Below are 17514 nucleotides of genomic sequence, written 5' to 3'. Positions count from 1 at the left end.
GCAACTTTGAATTGAACATCATGAATTTAACAGCAAAACAAAATGTCTATGTCGCAACAACAACTCTAAGCAGGATTCTCTAATCCTAATTAAGTTCTGCAGGGAAGCCTGAATGCATTTTACAACTAAAGTGATTAACGTTTAATACCCACTTCACCAGTCATTAGAAAGAAAAAAGAGAATAAATGGCACCGTTTTAAAACATTGGAAGTTACCGTTTGTTGATAAACAGTTTACAATAAGAAAAATAAAATAAAAAAACCCTCAAAAGTATTAAGATATTAATATTATAATGTCACTGATCATGTACTGTGTTATAAAACTATAAATTTACTATCTTTGTTTATTGCATTGAGCTACATGTATCTATTTTATATGACAGACAGACCACATCTTCAATGCAGCTGAGAACATGGAAACAGGGGTTCACAAACCGTTCACTGAGGTGAACCAAAGTTGGAATTCTTACGATATACGTGTACATAATGAGTCTATATAGTGATCAAAGAGAGATAATCGATTCCATAGTGTTGTCTCTGCTGGTGTACAACAGTAAATATTAAAGAAGACACACAATAAACAACCACTGTGGTAGGAGCACCCAGAGAGCACAGATAAGCAGAATTAAATAACAAAGTGAGAAAAAAACAAAACACTAATTGATATAATGCTATATGCAGTTAGGGAATTAATTAGATTTTCTTTCATATAGGCAACATTAAGTTTAATCCTTTAAAGCAATGATGAAGTATGCTAGATTTTACAGTTTCTAAATGACGTGCAAATTAAGCGATGAATATACCAGCCATGCTTTGCTTTCTACTTAACACAGCTGCAGAATTTTGCATAGTTAATAAATACATGCATTAGCGTTTTCATGCAATACTGCATTCCTTAATCATTCTCGATTTTGTACACTGACAACAAATTTACAAACAAAAATGAAAAATGCAGACACATAACTGGCGTGGAGATAAAGCTACGAGATGACCGATCCTGGAATTGATAACTAGGAATCTTATATTTTGTCCTTCAACCGTTAATAAATTCAGTGGCCCTCAAATGCGGCAGTTTGACACGTTTTTGTAAATCAAACTGAATCCATCTGATCAACACCAAACAACAAAGACATTGTTATGATTTCTTTTTTTTTTAGATTTTTGCAATCGTAGTGTTTTTATGGTTCATGTTTGGCAGCAGGGCTGTAACAGGTGCGCAATATGCTTCCAGCTTTCTTTCAAGAGTTTAGACTGCACACCGCCAATTTTAAGCTCAACAAACTGCTTGCCATTAGGACCTTTAACTGCAACTGCTAAATCAACAGCTCTCATCTAACCCTACGTTATCAAAACAAAGCCAATCTATAAAAATGAGTGAAAACATCCTGCAGTTTTTAGTGTCCAACATATACAGGAAAAAAGCCAAATAAAAGGTTTGGCGACATCCGCACCTCAAACCACAAACCGTATTTACACAGTGTGTTATAAACACTATACATTTTGACTTTATTACATTATGAGATTGTCTACTGCTTCGTGAGATGTTCTAATAAATTGTTTATGTAGCAAGAAAATTTATGGGCAAAAAACAAAAAAGCTTAATGCCAAGGCCCAGCTCTCTAAAATACACACTAACCACTACATTTCAATTACAGACTTCTAAACAGGCAAACAAGAAAGGGAAAGCTAAATGTACTTAAAATGATCCTGCTTTGATCCAAAGTGCCATTGTCAGCTTCCTGATAGATTACACATGTTAAGTAGAAAAGAGCAGCTACAAGAACACCACCATATTTAAACAGCTCTATGTAATCTCTGTGGTCTGTTGCAGCTTGAATGCCATAGTCAGTCCACGTACGGAGAAAAGTCCCAGGTCTGCAGCAGACACCTTTTTATGCAACCCCACACTAACACTAAAGATTAGCACGCCATGTTAAATCGCAGAAGTAGCGATAAAAACGTCCTGAGGATAAATAGGATGTTCATCACTGACTGAGACCTTCAAAAGCTTCCCTTAAATGTCAGGTTTGAGGCTACTTTAATAAGTGTCCCAGTTATAAACAAATTAATTATTACTGGAAGGTTAACAGGATGTTCGACCAGTTATTAAATGCAAGGAAAGGTTTAACAGGTGGCTTCAATAAAGACATGAAACGTCATCTAGTGTTGCTCGAGCACATCGTGTTGTCTAAACGTGACAATTCATCAAGCAAACCAGGTAGATTAAACGTTTCTGGGTATAATTTCAATTTTAACAACCTGTACAGACCATTGAAATAATACACCGAACTGTTTAAAAATGAGTGGCATCCAAAACCATCTGAGAACCCAATGTAAACCTGAAACCTCATATATGCTACAGAGAAATAGTGAGAAAGATACTGCAAAATACCAAACTCAAAATGTTTTATGCTAGAAGTAAAATCACTTAGTTGTGGTTTATAATAAAATAACTTTGAATCTTTTGAAACATACACTACAGTGGTGCCTAATGTATGAGTATTGCCTTATAAATGGGGCATTTCTATAGTGAACTAAAGCTGATTGTTCACAAAAAGGCCAGCAAGCATCATGACGGCAGCACTGATAATATTCTGCCACTGCTTTGAACTTTACTCCACAATGCATCTGTTATTTTCGCATACATGTCCATATTTGGACAACAACCACTCCATGACAATGTATGTGTAGATCTATAATCAACCAAATGGCTCATTATCAATATTCTGATTCAAGCTGATGAATAACAAAATGGAAAATATTCTCCAGTGAGGTACCGCGGGTTATGATAAACAATACCTTTTCTGAAGTTTGTGGTCACAGTTCTGAACGTCATCATTTGAAAGAATGCTCATTTAAGAAACAAGAGCTAGTGGAGCAGTGGCATTTTAGAGCACCAGGTGAAATAAAGGGGTGATTTCTTAAAAAAAATGGCCCCTGAAACATCGAGATGAATGTACACTTTTATCATTTCAAGTCTAAGGCCTGTTGAATCTACTGTCTGATATGTCTCGAAACTACTAAATTAATAATTACGACACTGCTTCGTGTTTACAAAGTGCGAACAAAACATTCCTACTCAGTGATGCATACAGTAGAAGACTACTATGTTGCCAAAGGCAATTATTTGTTTACATGTACAGCATTGAAAGGCGCTTAAGATTATTTTCATCTTGCTCATGGAAGGAGAAAATAAAAAATGAGTTACATACCATATACTTTCTGTCAATATATGTACAGACACATATACATATATTTATATACCGTGACTGTAAAGGGTTTCATTCCAAAACACACTATCAATTTAATGCAAAAGTACTTCAATAAAATTTTGAAAAATAGATTTATATTTAAAAAGGTACTCGTAAAAAAAATAATAACGTTTTGAATTATTGGACAAATTGTAAACCAATTCTAATTTCTTGCCAACATTAGTTCTGGTTTTGTTCTTCCTGCTGCTCTGTATCAATGCTAGGAACTATCAAGTAGAGCCACATTATGAGATTACTTATTTTTTCTTAATGGAAAAATGGAGTAAGAATAATATTTGTAAGACCTTTATAGACTAAAGCAGTAGGTGCATGGAGAAACTTGCTTGAAGAACAGAGATTTAACCCATCAGTGGTAAAAACAATCAATGAAATGTACTATTAGCCAACTCTATTTCGGAATGAAACTCTTTTGTATTTGTGTGCATGTCTGAATAATTTTGTTTCAGTATTTGTCAGAGGCTATTTTTGATGTTAAAGTTTTGTACCCTTTGACAATGATTTGAAATGCTTACAGAACAGCAGCAGAATTCAAGCATCAGCAGCCAGCTAATCAATTCTAGAATAACTAGAAGACTTGGAACCTGTGTAACAGAAAACTACAACAAAACTACTACAATATCTGAATTACAAGTTACTGGTGCACAAGACATTGATAAGTATTTCGTAGAGACTCAAGTTCAAATGGATAAGCTGCTGCATTTTAAATCAAGTTTTGTTTCACGCTCGTGTCGTACAGGTCTTCCGTGCACAAAATCAAATATGCTGCTGCACCACCAAAGGTGGAAAAGGTATCAATATTTACTACTGGAAGAAGCTAAATTGGCAGCATACTACACAAGTGCTTGGCACTCAGGTAGGCGGATGATGATACAGTACTTTTAAATATCTTTAAACACTCAAAGCTGGCTGCCAATACTAAAATTGCAAACCCAACATGTGCATTTAAACCAAGAGTACAAAACCATAACATCAAAAATGTGTCTTAAATACATCTGGAGCTCGCTGAAACTTAGGCACAAAGATTAGCTGCATTATGCTTGTTCAATATACCGACTATAGATGTATCATTGAGGCCTCTGTGTTGTTCGTGCAGGAGATTGCATGCTCGATGACAGTTTTCGGGAAGATGTCATTCTTTCAAGGGGTTTCTTCCCATTAGGAGATTTGGAACTTACTTCAGAAGTGGAAGACTTGGACTTGCCTACATTTAAAAGAGAGCGACTCAGAGAGCTGGGGGGCTTGGAAGACTCCTTTGTCTCTGATTTTGTCTCACCTCCAGGAGTCTCTGCAGATTTCGGAGAAGACGCCGTGTCTCCTGGCTTTCCACCATTGCCACCGATCTCCTTGGCTTGTCCATTCTGCTTGCATGTCCTCTCCGAGGCTTTTTTGGTGAGCATGGTACTTTTTCCTAAATCAGCCGACCGGCGGCTTTCCCTTTGTCGGAGGGCACTCTTGAAGAAAGACAACCCTTTCTCCTCAGATTTGCTGCTGCGCTGCAGATCTCTGGTGGAAACGCTGGGTGAACGCAGGCTAGTGACAGAAGAACTGCTGCTGGAACTCCGCACAAATCTCCTCTCAGGACGGTTGCTTTCGCCGCTCTTTGAAAGTGAGCAGCGTGCTACTGAGCCGCATCTGAGGTTGTCAGCCAGAGGGCTAGTGTGCATAGAATCTCTACTGTAGCTCCTTTCTATAAGCCGCTTCCTGCTGTTTGTTGAGCTCTTCTCAGTGACAGTGGAATTCTTCTTTGAGGTTGGTGAAGGAGAAGCTGAGGACTGAGGCGTGGAACGGACGCATGGCTTATGTTGTGGCGTAGCCTCTGGAGGCTGATTTGACTCTTTCGTTTTGGAGGGAGTCCCGCTAGGTGTCGAGGTGCTTTTCTTAGCATTTGCACTCTTCTCTTTAGTATTGCTCAGCTTTTTACCTTTCACTGGTGTACTGGAAGACGTCTCAGGTGCAGAGGTCTTGTGGGTCGAGCACAATCGTTTTTTGGAGCTTTTATCTTGCTCCACTTTGCTGACACTCTTTGTGGATCCTGTGCTTTCAGCCTTTAAGCCAAATCCTCCGATACTATTCTTACGTTTCTGTTCTTTGGAGGGAGTAGCTTGAGTGGGTAATATGTTTTGGTCTATAGCTGTGATCTGGTTGTTGTTTTCAGTTGGCTCATTTTTGGTGATCTTCTTTTCCACTGGAGTGGAAGCCCGACAGTACATGTCTAAGAACCTTTTATTGTTGTCCTGGTCGGGGAAACTGCTCTCCATCATAGACAACGGAGTCCTGTTGCCAAAGTATCGTTCGTGTTTACTGTAGCTGCCAAAACACGATGTGGAAACCTTGTCGTCACATGCCTCTCCTATCCTCTCTAAAGGAGGGGAACACCGAGAGTCAAGGGAGAATCGTGAGGGCGAGTTAGATCTCATGTGCAGCTTGGCAGAGAGAGACCAGGAAGGTTTTATCCCACTGTCACTGAAAGCTAAAGGACTGGCAATGGATGACCTGGAGGACAAACTCTGTCGCTGAATACTCCTCACAAAGGGGCGGACAGAGAATCCTCCTAAAAAACAGGGAATTATTTAGTTTAAAACACACCAACATCTACACAATAATGAACAAGCATTATTATTTTTATATTAAGAATCAAATGAAATAGTTGTACTGTTTCACACTTTTGGGGGGGTAAATCCATCAGTGTATCTACATCAATAACAATACTGACACTGATATTTGATTATTTAAAAAATAGACATTTTGGCTGGTTTTCTTTTTTTGAGTCCTTATTAGATGATGTGACCGTGTTGTTTAAAAAAAATAATCTTGTTTTATTACCACAACAGATCATCTATTGCTCATTAACACTGACTCTACTGTGATCAGCTGGTTGTTTTGCAGCATTATAAACACATGTTACCAACAGGGAACTTGCAGAGTGCCATCTGATGGACAAACTATGTAATACTCTCTAGTTTTTAAATTTTCATTTATTAGCCATTATCAAAGCCAATATCAATAAAATTGCAAACAGCTATAACCCACTGGACCTTAAACATCACTCAGGCCATATTTCTACATTGCTACAAAGCTATGCTATATAATAAAGGACTTTATCACATTTACAGTGCCTGTAATGTTATTCTCGCTTAGTACAAGACCAAGGCCTACACGATGACTAGTAAAAACCATGTTAAATTATAAGTTAATAAAAAGGGAGCATCCAAGACAAGTCATGCATAGTTTTCTGAAATTTTACAACATGCAAGCCATATCTTGCAGACTGGCTAGTGAAGGTTTCCCACACCTCAGAGATCTGTGGGGACTTGTTCATTTCACTCCAATGCCATATTTGCCTTGTGACTTTAATTATTAGAGTTGGGATTGGTAAATTTAAGGTCTGAGTTTGTAATTCTTGACTGTAATGTTTAATCCCACTTTAGATATTGTCTTTAGAGGAAGCTTTAAAGTATCCCTATAAATGCGATGGACTTAAAAACCTTGAAACCAAACTCTGAACTTTGTGCATTTCTGAAACTATGACCTGCTCAGGGCAGTAGATGTGTGTATGATGAAAATCAATGAAAATGAACAATCAGGAACCTTTAAATAAAAATAAATAAATAAATGAAAGTTCAGCATTTTCTCACCGTCATCCTCACTACGTTCGACTGGAAACTCAACCGACTCAGCCAGTGAAGCCAGAGAAGTGCGTCTGGATGAGGCTCCAGAGGCCAAACTAGCAGGCCTGCTGCCAGGTAGCCTGTTGATCCAGTGATCACACAAGGATGAACTAGTAGAGCCTGATTAAAACACAAACATGGATACATTTTAAGCCTTAAATGTCACATAAAGCTTATTATGCCACTTTATGGTACGGTATACATTACATATGCTAGGTGGACAAATGGTGTATAAATAAATACTGACCAGCCACAGAGCTATTGGCAGACCAAGAGGGGATGACTGTTCTCCTCTGATAGAACAGTATATAGGCTGTTTGCTGGCACACGTCATCATCAGCTATTGCTGTAACTTCACTGTCATCAAAGCAGTACCACTGACCATCAATGGAGTTTTTGCAGTATGCTGTGAGCACAAAGTAAAGAATGAGTTAACATGGATGGCAAACACATTCAGCTGCTTGATATGCTCATTTCCAATACAACGTTTAATTTGCATCTTATCACAGTTAAAAGCAAATCAGTGATTCATTGTTTGACTTGATCTTTTTTACTCCTTCCCCTGATGTCCCACTCAGTTTTACCTCAGGCTGAAACAAGCCATTTTTTGGTTTTGTCCCTTTAAATGCCCACTTGTCTGAAAGCCCACTTTCTCCTAATCCCAAAATACTGCTCAGCAAAAATGTTACCAAGCAGCTTGTAGTTTGACTCTACTGGGATATAACACTTGGAAATATAAGGAAATCATGTGCTTCGCTGACATTAGCTTGGCATGAAGCTTATATTCCAGTAGTCTGGAGGCTGACTCTGAGCTTTTGGCTTACAGGGATTACTTTTATATACTTTTACATCACTATTTGACAGCTTGCCCACATTTCATTTGACTTTCAAACACAGTAACATTGCACATATGAGAGAAAATAAGGACAGGCATTAAAAAAAGGTTTAATTTGCATTTCTGATCCATTTTAAAATAGGTCTGAAGCAAAGAACTGCTCGCATTACCAGTGTAGTGGCCTCCGTGCATGTTCCCGTGATGGTTGCAAACAGCATACAGGTCATACAGGTAGTCATCAGGATTCCTTCCCAGTCCATAGGACCGTCTCCACGGAGACCAATGGGAAGGTAAACTCCAGCTACTCTGGCTTCTCTTAACCACGTGAGGAGCCATGTCCATCCCCATCAACGGGAACCTCACCATGTTCTGCATCTTCACCCTCCGGTCCCCCTCCTGAAACAAAAATATAGAAGCATGTTGCAACAGAGTCTCGTTATCTGACCATCAGCTGTCCACCTAGACTAAAACTCTAACCTTTAAGTTCTGCAGATGTACAGTGTTAATTTTTAATATCTGCTGGTCAACATATAGGATTTAGCAAAAAACTTACTTACAAATTCTTACTGAAAATATCCAGATGAACTAAAATACCTGTCTGAACCTCTTGAGATGCAGTATGAGTACATCCGGGAGCGTCCACAGGCTGAGCTTAATCCGGCCCTGCTGCAGCTGCTTGCAGTGGGGACAGCGCCAGGCGTCGTCTGGGGCCAGCTAAAACACACAAGACCCAAGGAGTAGCTATGAAGAGAAAGCCCCAACCACAGAGCTTATATAATAGACCTCACACAGGATGAGGCCCCGAATTTCCCTCCAACTTCTCTCTTTTACTCCAGAGCAAAACACAGTAAAACCACTGTGAGCGCATGTGCCAAGGCCAGTTTACGATTTATTTATTCAACTTAAACTACTAACAGTGCCGTCTTGCACGCATGCATACATGCTCGTGTGTCTACCTGCTCTTCTTTAGTGTACAGCTGAAAGCACTGAGCAAGGGTGCAGGCCTGCGGCTGGTGATGCTGTTCTCTATGCAGATAGACACTCTCAGCATCCGGAATATACTCTTCCTCGGTGTGTCCAAACAGACTGTGGGAAACAGAAAAAGAAACACACCCTTCGTGTAACAGCGCAGTCAGGTGAGGATCACAGGATCTGAGATTGATAAAAGAAAAATAAACTGACCAGTATTTTATTGTAACTGAGACAGATGAAGTAATTGTTTACCATGTCATAAGAATGCTGTTTGTCCTTACATTAACGGTTCACACCCAGCAGTGCAACTAAAGGATTTAAGACTTTAAAGGGCTTCACAATCAGCACTTGTGCAGACATGCATTACACATGAACTAGACAGGATTTGTTCAAAGCCAACATCATCAACATCATCAACATCCAAGTACCAAAAAGGGGGAAAAAAAAGTTTGATTTGGCCAGCATGGGCGTTTGTGTTAACTGCTCGACATATTAGTCAGCTTAGTGAGAAAGAAGGAACTGCTTCAAATGCAGCGTGAATTTTTTGACATTTTACATAAGTTAGTTCTTGAAAAAAGAAATCCTGTCAAGCAAACGATATGTTAGGAGGTACGCACAGAAAAGGCCACGTCCTCTGAAACATCCTTAGTTAAGTTTGAGGTGTTGCTCAATTTGAACGTCTTTTCAGAAACACTCGGCAAAGCAATTACTGTCACCATCAATTTTACTGAAAATGCTGAGACACATTGAACTGCTAAACCACAGCCCTGACAGCTACAATAGAAGAGATGGGAGTGGGGAAGGTGGGGGGTTTTCTGTGTCTGTGGCACTACAGATTTTGCCCTTAAAGTCAAAAGGCAGTTACATTAAGTCAGGACCAGAAACGGGTCAAAATTCTGCAACTGCAGACATCAAAACACTTTGAAGTTCAGCCGCATTTGTCTGTAATGTTCCATCATTTCTATGGTGGTCTGAATGGAACTGCTTACGAAGCAAAACGAGGCTGTCTGTAGCAATCATAATCAATTACAGAGTCAATGTTATGTCAACAAAGTCAGTTATAACCAGTGGCTTTACCAATTTTCAGAACAGTTTTCAGCATTTCCCCATCTCAAAATGGGTCTTAAGCAGAATTGGTCTGCCTATAGTAAAGACCTCATTTCTTACTATTTGTCAAAGCTGGCTTTTATATTTGGGTAGATAGGTCATGGCTAACAAAAACTATACTTTTTTAATTTAACAATGATATTTGTTTAGCTCTGGTTAAAGGGCCCACAAATTCCAATTCAAACTTTTTATCCTTTGCAGAACAACTGTGCTGTAGACAAGTGAAACTGGACACATACACATCCGTATTTTTTTCCACTTACTAGTCCTTGGTCTCTTTGTCCCATTCAACCACAATTTTCACATGTGGTGGTCCCCCTTGTCCACAGGACTTGTATGCTCTGTAATGAGAAAAAATAATTTAGCAACAAAGTAAGATGAGTGAAAAAGGTTTTTTCCCCTCTTCCAAGCACTGTATGACAAGAGTTTCATTCACTTAAATGTAATTTAAAAACACCTTTATGTCAGACAGACATTTGAATACAGTATGAGAGTTAATAGTTTATACTGAGAACAGAGCTTTATTAAATGTTTCAGGACTGTAATCAATAAACAAAAGAAAGAATGCTAGTTATGATCGCCACTGATTAATCATGATCATAATAAAATCAAATATAATTGCACTTTGGTTTGTGCATCTGCAGTGTTGTGACTTGTTTTGTTATTCTGAAATCATTCAGTTTCTAAGTCAAACAGGCCAAACTGGTAATTTAACATTCAAATCCTGTTAGGGCATGTCCTCTGCTCAGGTCATAAGTGAAGTAGAACTGATGGGGCAAGTGTGGAGAGGTGAGATTAAAGCTGAAAATTGATGTAATTACAACTTCAAACTATTTACTCAAGCTCATGCCTGCCTTTACCTTTATGTTTATGCACCAGTATTTATTAGGATTTCAGATTTTCTCACTTTCACTGACGTGCTGTGACTGCTGCAAAACATTAAGGCATTTGGAGAGCCTGGCACCGGTAATACACCTTTTTTAAACTGCTGAGTTTGTTACTACATTACATGACTACGACATGTCAAACGGCTATACTTGTTTTGCAAGGCAAGGTTGCATTTTTATTTATTTTTTTAAGTTCAGTGATCCAATATAATTATGGCAATGTAAACAGGCTTTAGAGAGAAAAACAGTCATTTTATAGTCTGGGTTATTAGCCTTATAAGTTGCTTTTATGAGCTGTAACAAGAAGTCACAGTGTGAGTAAGCTGAAATTTACTAAAGAACGTTCTGAATAAACATATCCCGACTTAGTTAAATTTTAGGTCATACTTCTCATCTGAAATCAAGAAGTTATCAAATATAACAATGGCTATCTGAACGGACCTTTCCACAGTTGGATGACACAGTGGTCGCTCATCTTGGGGCAGGAGGTAGGTGATGCCAACAACGCCAACCACTCGAAGACTGAAAGGTCCAACCTGCACACAGAATGAAAATGAAATATAAACCCCCCCCAGTGTCATCCAACTACTTTAAACTCTTTTGTCTTAAAAATAGTTTTGATACCTATTAAAATTTCAACTTCACTTAAAAAATAAATTAAGACTATTGTCTTTCCAGCTGTACATCATCTGTCAGAAAGTGTCACTCGACATTTGTTTCTGTTTTATGAACTTTCATGTTAAGTTAGCAAAGATGTGACCCATCAGTGCAGGAGGTATTTAGACTGATGGGTCTAGATACCTTGTTGTTTAAAATAAAGCTTTCTTAATAATCTCCCCACAAGTGGTAGTCACTGCTTGTATAGTCGGTATAAACAGGAGAATGCTGGAGGAAGGTTTGTACTTACTTGTGATCAAACAGAGGGTACGATCACTATAAACCACCTCCAAATAAAACCTTTGACTTCAGCAGTTCAGGTAAATAAAGGCTGCAGGACTACTTAAGGAAATAAACTGAGTATAAGGCAGTGAGTGGTTGTCATCCTACCTGAATGTAGACCCCAGGCCTCAAAAGATGGCGCATTTTCTCAAGGATCTCTTTTTGCAGAGCATCCCAGGTCACAGTGCGCTCCAAGTACAGTACAAAAGGCAGGCCAAACCTAAAAATAAAAAAAACAAAATGCACAAGTTCCATTAGCTGCTATCAGCTTCTCCATCAGGCCTGTTATTAGGTAAATGCCAGGGACAAATTGTGGGTTATGTCAATAACCCTTCTTTATCACTGACAGACCCACAAGAACAGGGCATGTATTACATAATCAGAAGAAGCAGAGTGGATGAGTAAGAAATGCAGAACATAAAATCATTCTGAGATGCAGTACCTCTTTCCTTGGTGGCCAGTACACGCTCTGTTACACACCAAAAGGATCATTTTTTCTGGTCCCAGGTTTTTATTGGGTGATGCAGTTACAGGTGTCACAGCGCCCTGCATAAAAGACGGAGTCCTGCTGATTTCTGTCCCATACTTCAAGTTGTTATGATTCAGATTTGCCAGAAGGCTTCCTGCGAAAGACAGAATGGCACGCGAGTCTTTTTGATTAAACGTGGAAAATGCAGAACACACCTTTTAAAAAAATAAAATAAAATAAAAATGTAAAACTACTGAGTAACCTCTTTTTGTGCGGATGTTTTCCAGCCTGAAGGTCTCGGGTGTCTCAAAGGCAAAGATGGAATCGCTCTCTTGTATGATGTCAAGATCGTCATCATCGTCACAAAACGAACGGTGAAAGCCGTCGTAGTACATTTCAGTCAAAACAAACTACAAGAGAAAAACAGCACATTTAAACCTTGTAGCAATTATTCTGTATCAAGTCCATATCAGTATTACAGCAATTCAGTAATCTTATTAGCAGCTGCATCCTGCTTTAGCTGTAATTTACATATGCTCTCAAGCCCTTTTTTGCTGCTGTAGTACTAAGAACAAATGTTAGAATTGCGTACTACCTCCCAAATATAACCTATAACAGCCAGGGGCTTGGAGCAAAACTCGCTTCTGTTTTAGAACTGGCTGTACCGACACTGTGCCCGTAATATAGTCTCACTGTGGCAGACCCTGATAAGTGACAGGAATAGCACCTGGTCCATTGGGATCTTAGTCTCGCGTGACACAGCATCTCTGAGGCGATACACGGTGCTGTTGAGCGGAACAGCAACTCCAATCCTCATACAGTGAGAGTACTTCCCCTGGTACACCACCGTCACATACAAGGGCCTAACAAAAAGAAACGGGAATGAGCAGCACAAATAAAACACACACACAAAAAATTCACACACCTATTTAATACTGGACAAAATGGGGAGGGTGTGGTGTTGCAGCTTGGCCTTTAAGTAAGCCGGAGCTGAACTGATATGACGGGAAAGGTGCCACACTAGACGCAGGCACTGTTGTGTAACACATCACACCTCTGATTCTGCATGCTACCTGAAAGTACATGCTAAGATAACATTACGCCAGGTTTGTTTAGTCCATGACGCTGTCTTTGTGTCCAAGTGCTATAAAGCCACTTTTTATCTTTATCGTACTGCAACCATAAAAATACTTTGATATGTAATCCAAATACTTTGAGCCTAAAAGCATTTGGACAGTTAGGCAATATTTGTTCTTTGCGAGTCCAGAACAATCAGTGTAAAGTATAATAATGGATATTACAATAAAGTAAATATTTGGATAGGATCATATCATAGAACAGAAATGTCTATGAGACTTCTAATAGCAGAGCCCTGGTGATGCCAAAGCTCCAGAGGTTAAAAAGTAACAGGATGGTGACACGCCAAAATCCTCATATTTCATAGTTTGTGGAACTCTGTTTGTCAGTGACCTTTAGACATCGCCATACAATTTGTAGCTTCCCTGGTGACATCTTCCTCTTTCTTTCACTTAGCTAGGGAATCATCTTTACTTTATCCAAACAGTAAAGCTTTGTTCAAAAACTCTGCGCTTCTTTTGTATGCTTTTGAAATTTCACTCTGGGTCTTTCAGTCTCTGAGGCTTACAGAGTGTTTGTTTTCTGTTATGAATCCTTTAAGGTTCTAGTCACATACTCTCAAATTCTCTTCTTCGTGGGAGGAGTCGTGCTTTTTGGCCTTCCAACTCATCTCCAAAGGGCTTTATTCCTTAAAATGTCAGACAACCTCGATACACATTCCAACTCTGTCACCTCTGAGCCATGTGAGCTCTTTTCTTTAGGGAAGAGATTACTTTTTAGCTAATGGAATTCATGTTAAGAGGGCCATATCAAATTCTTTCACTACTGATGTAAACTTAATCATGGCTTTAGACCTTCATGTAAAAATCTATTATTTTAATTGAAATAAAATGTGAATATCATGGCCTGAAGAACAATTTTTTTTTTTAATTTATAAAATGAGATCTATGCTCTACAACACAACAACAACAAACAAATCTACTCCTGGACATTTAACACGCCCACTTTTGCAATCACATATACTGCATATTTTCACACACATTCTGTTTTACATCCAGTGAAAGGTATCATTCCTCTAAAGACCTTTAAACAAACATGCCTGCTTAAAGTGTAGAAATGCAAACAACCTGGTAGAAACACATCAGAAACATGTAAGAACATGTCATCAAAGTGTTGTTAACTGATTACTCCCTGACCTATAGCACAGCTCAGATGGAGAAACTCACCGTGTGTGAGGCAGCGGGATTGGTAATGAGATACAGAGGAAGGGATCAAAGGTATTGCTCTGCTTTTGGCAATGAGGGCAGGTAAGAGAAGACCTGTTGGGAAAACATTAAAAATCTTAATGTGGTGCAGAGACATCCCTGTCACATTGTCAGAGCAACAGAGCTTCTACATCTACGGCTTACCTGTACTGAGCCTGAAACAGTTCTTGTACAAACGACCCAGCAGAAAGGGGAGGAGATGGTCCCTCTATGCTTTGATCGTCTTCTTCAATAGGTGGCTGAACAAAAACAAACAGGTTTGTTTAGTCTGATTACTTCATCATAATAAATTCTGGTCTATCAGGGTTCACAAGCTGCTGTGGGAGCTACACAGTCTTGTTATTGAGTAGCTCTGGGGAAAAAAGAGAAAACAAAGCCTGGCAAGCCTAGATGAGCCAGACTGTGAATGCCGCTCATTTGGAAGCTGCACCAAGTGACCAAAACACCCCGAACACTGATGAGATATAAACTGAAACAAAATAGCCTTGGAATGAAAACTGATGAGTTGCAATGAGGAGAAAATATCCAGTTAATGATTCACAATTGTGGCTTGATTAGGGGGGGTTACGTACATTAGAACACCAAATATTTTCTGGATTCACCTTAATAGCAGGCCTGCTGTTGGGGTTGACGGTGTTGAGATCCTCATGTACTCTGTCCAGCAGCCACAGCAGAAACTCTTGGGCATCATGCTGAGCGTTTCCTTTAAACTGTGTGGCATTTTTTGACACAACATTCTGCAAGAAACAGCATGGTCCAAAAGTTACGATGCCTGCCACCGTTTATCCTGAAATCACTCTGAATATCTAGATCATTGAGTAAAGCTTTATTAACAACAGGTATAAGACTTGTGTGGTGTAGGTACGCATTGTTTTTACCATACACTGTTATAAAAATATAATCCTGGTCATCTTTACTTAAAGAGGGCTTGTTATGCTCAAGTCCAACTCAATACTTTTTTTATCCTATGCAAGTAGTTCTGCATCAGCAACGGTTCAAAATAATCTTTATTTATCTCAGATCCCTTATCACCACTCCTGCTCATCCACGGTCTAAAACGAGCCCATTCAACCTCCCTTTAAGCTATTTTATTAGAAGTGGTTGGTTGCATCAACAAACAAAAGCAGCCACTGCAATCACTGACATCATACAGAGACAAGAGTAGAAAAACATATCTCCATCCAAGCATCTAAAGCAGACAGAAGCTTAAGTTTGGCCCAAAGGAATTCCTTGTTTATACAGTGCACTGCCCTCATTCTTTGAAACTTTGGTCATGTTAAATATGACTGTATACACTACTGTAAGAGTATATATAAGACAGAAAACATGAAAAAGCATAATAGGTCCCCTATTTATCTCGCCTTGATTTATTGATGTCACTCTTACCTTGAAGTCCCTGCTATGCTGGGGGGTATACTCAAACGTCCATAAAGCCCGCACAAGTCCTGACAGCTGCTCCGTGACCTCTCCTTTGGCCAGAAGACCCTTCTGCAAATGCACACCATTTGTCTTTGGTTGGTCCTCGTCCTCCTCCTCGCCTTTGTAGTGCTCCAAAACGAGGTACTCGGCAAAGAGTTCAGTGTTACTGAGGCACTGCAGAATTGCATTCATGAAGCAGGTGTTGCCGTGGTTTTTTAGACCGGACACCCCAGGAACCCTTTCCCTGGATAGGAAGCCCCCCAGGTCCCCATCTTCCATGGGTACATCTTTACTTCCAGATTTAAACGTGGAAAATCCTCCATCATCTTTGTCATCCTCGGTTTGCACTTCGGATCCAAAGTGTGACAGCGCTGTGAGTGTCCTCAGGAGTTTACTCATAAAACTGCCCACAGAGCGCACAGAGCCTCGCCTGAACAGCTTCTTGCTGAAGCTGGACTTCTTGTCCTTGGTTGCGGCTTTACAAGACATGATTTCCCCTCTCACAGACAGCTCACATGCAGACGGAAAACTCAGATGTGCTGCACGGAGTCCGAGTCATCTTGCTGGCTAACTGATGCTACATCTCAAAATATGTAGACAGCAGCAGTGGTTAACGTTAGAGCTGCAGGGAGTGTTAGGTGCGTTAGCGGGTAACATGTTCACTAAGTTGTGTCTTCCAAAAGCATGCAGCGGTCTTTATGTTGTCAAAAAACGTTAGCTAATCCTCCACAACAATCCTGCCTACAAAACAAAACAAATGACCTAATGGCGGAAGAGATGCAGCACTGACATTGCTTAGGTTAGCTGTTTATGCCTGCAACTTGCTTCAAAGTTACCGTGTTGTTGCGATCTACTGCCCTGCAGCACCGAAGCGACAGCGGCTGTGCTGAAGTAAAAACAGCAGCGTTAGCTGAATTAGCTAACGGTTCAACAAGAGCAGCAGAAACCGCGGCAGTGCTTCCCGGCCCAGCCACCACGGTCCGATACGAGCAGACAGTCCGCCATGGTATGCAGGCAATTACACTCTAAGCAGAGTGTGTACGAAATCCAGTTAAACCTCACATCTTCTAGCACATTCAGAGGCACATTCGGGATAAGCTACCAAGTAGCTTGTCGTTTACTTCTTCTTTTTCTTCTTGTCCGAGTAGTCGGCAGATAACTCTGTTTAGAGCTAATATACCGCCACCTATTGGCTAGGAGTTGGATCAGCGGTTTAAGATTATATTCTTTTGTTAACTGGGAAAATGTACCTACCGTGGCTATCATTCAGTTATAATTAACTCTAAAGGTCTGATCAAAGGTTTAATTTTTAAGAGATATATTAGTTTCAGGAAGGAGATCTTAAGAATTCAGATTAGTGACAGTATTGGGCTGTACTCACCACAGGGGTGTAATACACGCAAAGGACTAACCATGCTGATACCAGTCATCGTCTGTCTCTTATATTGATCATTTATGATTCTGTTTACAGTCATTTGCTCCTCTGCGTCTGCCCTGTTGACACTGTTTTTGGTTGGGTTGTTTTTTTGTTTGTTTTTTTGTTTTGTTTTTTGCATCTTTAGTGTCATTTTGTGTATCTTTGTGTTATACTTTCTTTTGTTTTGG

The 17514-nt window shown here is 39.7% G+C and overlaps 1 protein-coding gene across 1 annotated transcript; it reads right to left on the bottom strand.

The window, feature by feature from the left end:
* Positions 1 to 462: 462 nt before the first annotated feature.
* usp31 (ubiquitin specific peptidase 31) lies at positions 463 to 17064 on the bottom strand. The gene is made up of 16 exons (XM_085404356.1): positions 15877 to 17064; positions 15093 to 15227; positions 14635 to 14729; positions 14452 to 14544; positions 12876 to 13011; positions 12411 to 12558; positions 12122 to 12302; positions 11788 to 11899; positions 11182 to 11276; positions 10117 to 10194; positions 8731 to 8860; positions 8369 to 8488; positions 7945 to 8170; positions 7187 to 7345; positions 6907 to 7059; positions 463 to 5822 (listed from the first exon to the last, which is right to left on the bottom strand). The coding sequence occupies exons 1-16, from the start codon at positions 16396 to 16398 to the stop codon at positions 4336 to 4338; spliced, it is 3870 nt and encodes a 1289-aa protein (XP_085260482.1). The 5' UTR covers positions 16399 to 17064; the 3' UTR covers positions 463 to 4335.
* Positions 17065 to 17514: the final 450 nt, after the last annotated feature.

Source organism: Rhamphochromis longiceps, linkage group LG4, assembly GCF_057381845.1.
Source record: "Rhamphochromis longiceps isolate RC_006_pf linkage group LG4, R_longiceps_female_GT1.1, whole genome shotgun sequence".
Taxonomy (NCBI): Eukaryota; Metazoa; Chordata; class Actinopteri; order Cichliformes; family Cichlidae; genus Rhamphochromis; species Rhamphochromis longiceps.
Note: the sequence above shows the minus strand (reverse complement) of the source record. Positions and strands in the feature narration are given on the sequence as shown.